The following is a 1835-nucleotide window of genomic DNA, read 5'->3' as shown; positions in this document are numbered from 1 at the left end:
TGCCATGGCTTAGATTACGGAGGTTATTTTAGAGGTGAGCGAACAGCTACCAAAGTCATTCAGAGTGGCTTCTACTGGCCAACGCTCTTCAAGGACTCCTGGTAGTTTGTCCGCAACTGTAATAGTTGTCAACGGGCTGGAAATCTCCCTCATAGTCACAAGATGCCTCAACAGGGGATCTTGGAAATTGAGGTGGTTGATGTATGGGGCATAGACTTCATAGGCCCTTTTCCGCCGTCATACTCAAATACATACATTTAAATGGGTTGAGGCAATCGCATCACCCACTAATAAAACTTGAGTAGTGATGAAATTCCTCTAGAAATATATTTTTAGCAGATTCGGCATCCCAAGGATACTGATTAGTGATGGAGGCAGTCACTTCTGTAATAGACAACTCAACTCCATACTGCACTGTTATGGCGTTCGCCACAGAATGGCAACTCCCTACCATCCGCAGACAAATAGGCAGGCTGAAGTCTCCAACAAGGAGCTCAAAAGAATTTTGGAGAGAACCGTGGGCACCTCTAGGAAGGACTAGGCAAGAAAGCTGGACGATGCCCTTTGGGCATATAGAACAACATTCAAGACCCCTATTGGAATGTCGCGCTACCAGCTGGTCAATGGAAAAGCATGTCATTTGCTACTGGGCAACCAGATTCCTCAAGTTTGATGCCAAGACTGCGGGAGAAAAGAGGTTACTCCAGCTAAATGAGTTGGATGAATTCCGACAAGCTGCATTTAATAATGCTAAAATTTACAAGGAAAGGGCCAAGAAATGGCACGATAAAAAGATCTCTTCCAGAGTTTTCGAGCCTGGCCAGAAGGTTTTACTCTTCAATTCCAAACTCAAGCTCTTCCTTAGGAAGCTAAAATCACGATGGACAGGACCTTTTGTGGTCACTAATGTATCACCTTATGGTTATATAGAGCTCCAAAACGGATACTCCGATGAAAGATTTACAGTGAATGGACAAAGAGTCAAGCATTACCTAGGGGATAATCTTGAGCAAGAAAGCTCTAAACTGCTGTTAACATGACAGTAGTATGGTCAAGCTAATGACAGTAAATAATCGCTTGTTGGGAGGCAATCCAACCATAAGTAGCGTACTCTTGTTTTCTTTCTTCTGTTTATTCTCATTTAACTTCATATTCAGTTTATTTCCTATTAATTTTCATAGTTTTCCTTTGCTCTTTAACGTTTGTGACCATGCACAACACTTAGAATAAAGATAAAGGCATTCAAAATTAAAAACAGAACACCTTGGGGAGATCCTCTTGCTGGCGTTGAATGCCAGACAAGGAGGAAGTGGGGCATTCAATGCCCAACCCGAGAAGCAAGAATGGTGTTGAACGCCAGAGAAGGAGCACTCTAGGCATCCAACGCCCATTAAGGGGCAATTGCGGGTATTGAACACCAGACAAGGAGCAAGGCTGGGCATTCAACGCCCCCCTATGAGGCAGCTAGAGCCATCATTTTGGCCCCCAATGGGCGTTCAACACCCATTCTTGGTGTTGGACGCCTCTCCAATTCATTCATTCTAAAAAAATAATAAAAAAATTATTTTAGATCCACCCTACTGTTGATCGCCAGACCTGGTCATTGAATGCCCAGGAGGGGGAAGGGGCCACATTCCGAATGTGCAAGCAAGGAAGGAGGGGTTGACCTTGTCAAACCATGTGTTTTCAAACCCTTATCTTTTAATCAATCATATCTCAACATCATAATTTCTTTTCCTTTAATTTGTATTTTACAGAATTAAACCCATTTAATTCATATCTTTTTCAACAAACTTATTTTCAATCTTATCTTTTCAAATCAAATCTTTTTCCTT

The 1835-nt window shown here is 42.2% G+C and overlaps 1 protein-coding gene across 1 annotated transcript; it reads left to right on the top strand.

The window, feature by feature from the left end:
• Window positions 1–368: 368 nt before the first annotated feature.
• Window positions 369–1040, top strand: LOC140183068 (uncharacterized). The gene has a single exon (XM_072231068.1). It carries the CDS (start codon window positions 369–371, stop codon window positions 1038–1040), a length of 672 nt encoding a protein of 223 aa, XP_072087169.1.
• The last annotated feature ends 795 nt before the right edge of the window (window positions 1041–1835 follow it).

This window comes from Arachis hypogaea, chromosome 20, assembly GCF_003086295.3.
Source record: "Arachis hypogaea cultivar Tifrunner chromosome 20, arahy.Tifrunner.gnm2.J5K5, whole genome shotgun sequence".
Classification (NCBI taxonomy): domain Eukaryota; kingdom Viridiplantae; phylum Streptophyta; class Magnoliopsida; order Fabales; family Fabaceae; genus Arachis; species Arachis hypogaea.
This window is presented reverse-complemented; position numbering and strand designations above follow the sequence as displayed.

Bases quoted from the DNA above. Each gene is read 5' to 3' on its own strand.
- LOC140183068 (XM_072231068.1), top strand. From the start codon at position 369: ATGGAGGCAGTCACTTCTGTAATAGACAACTCAACTCCATACTGCACT.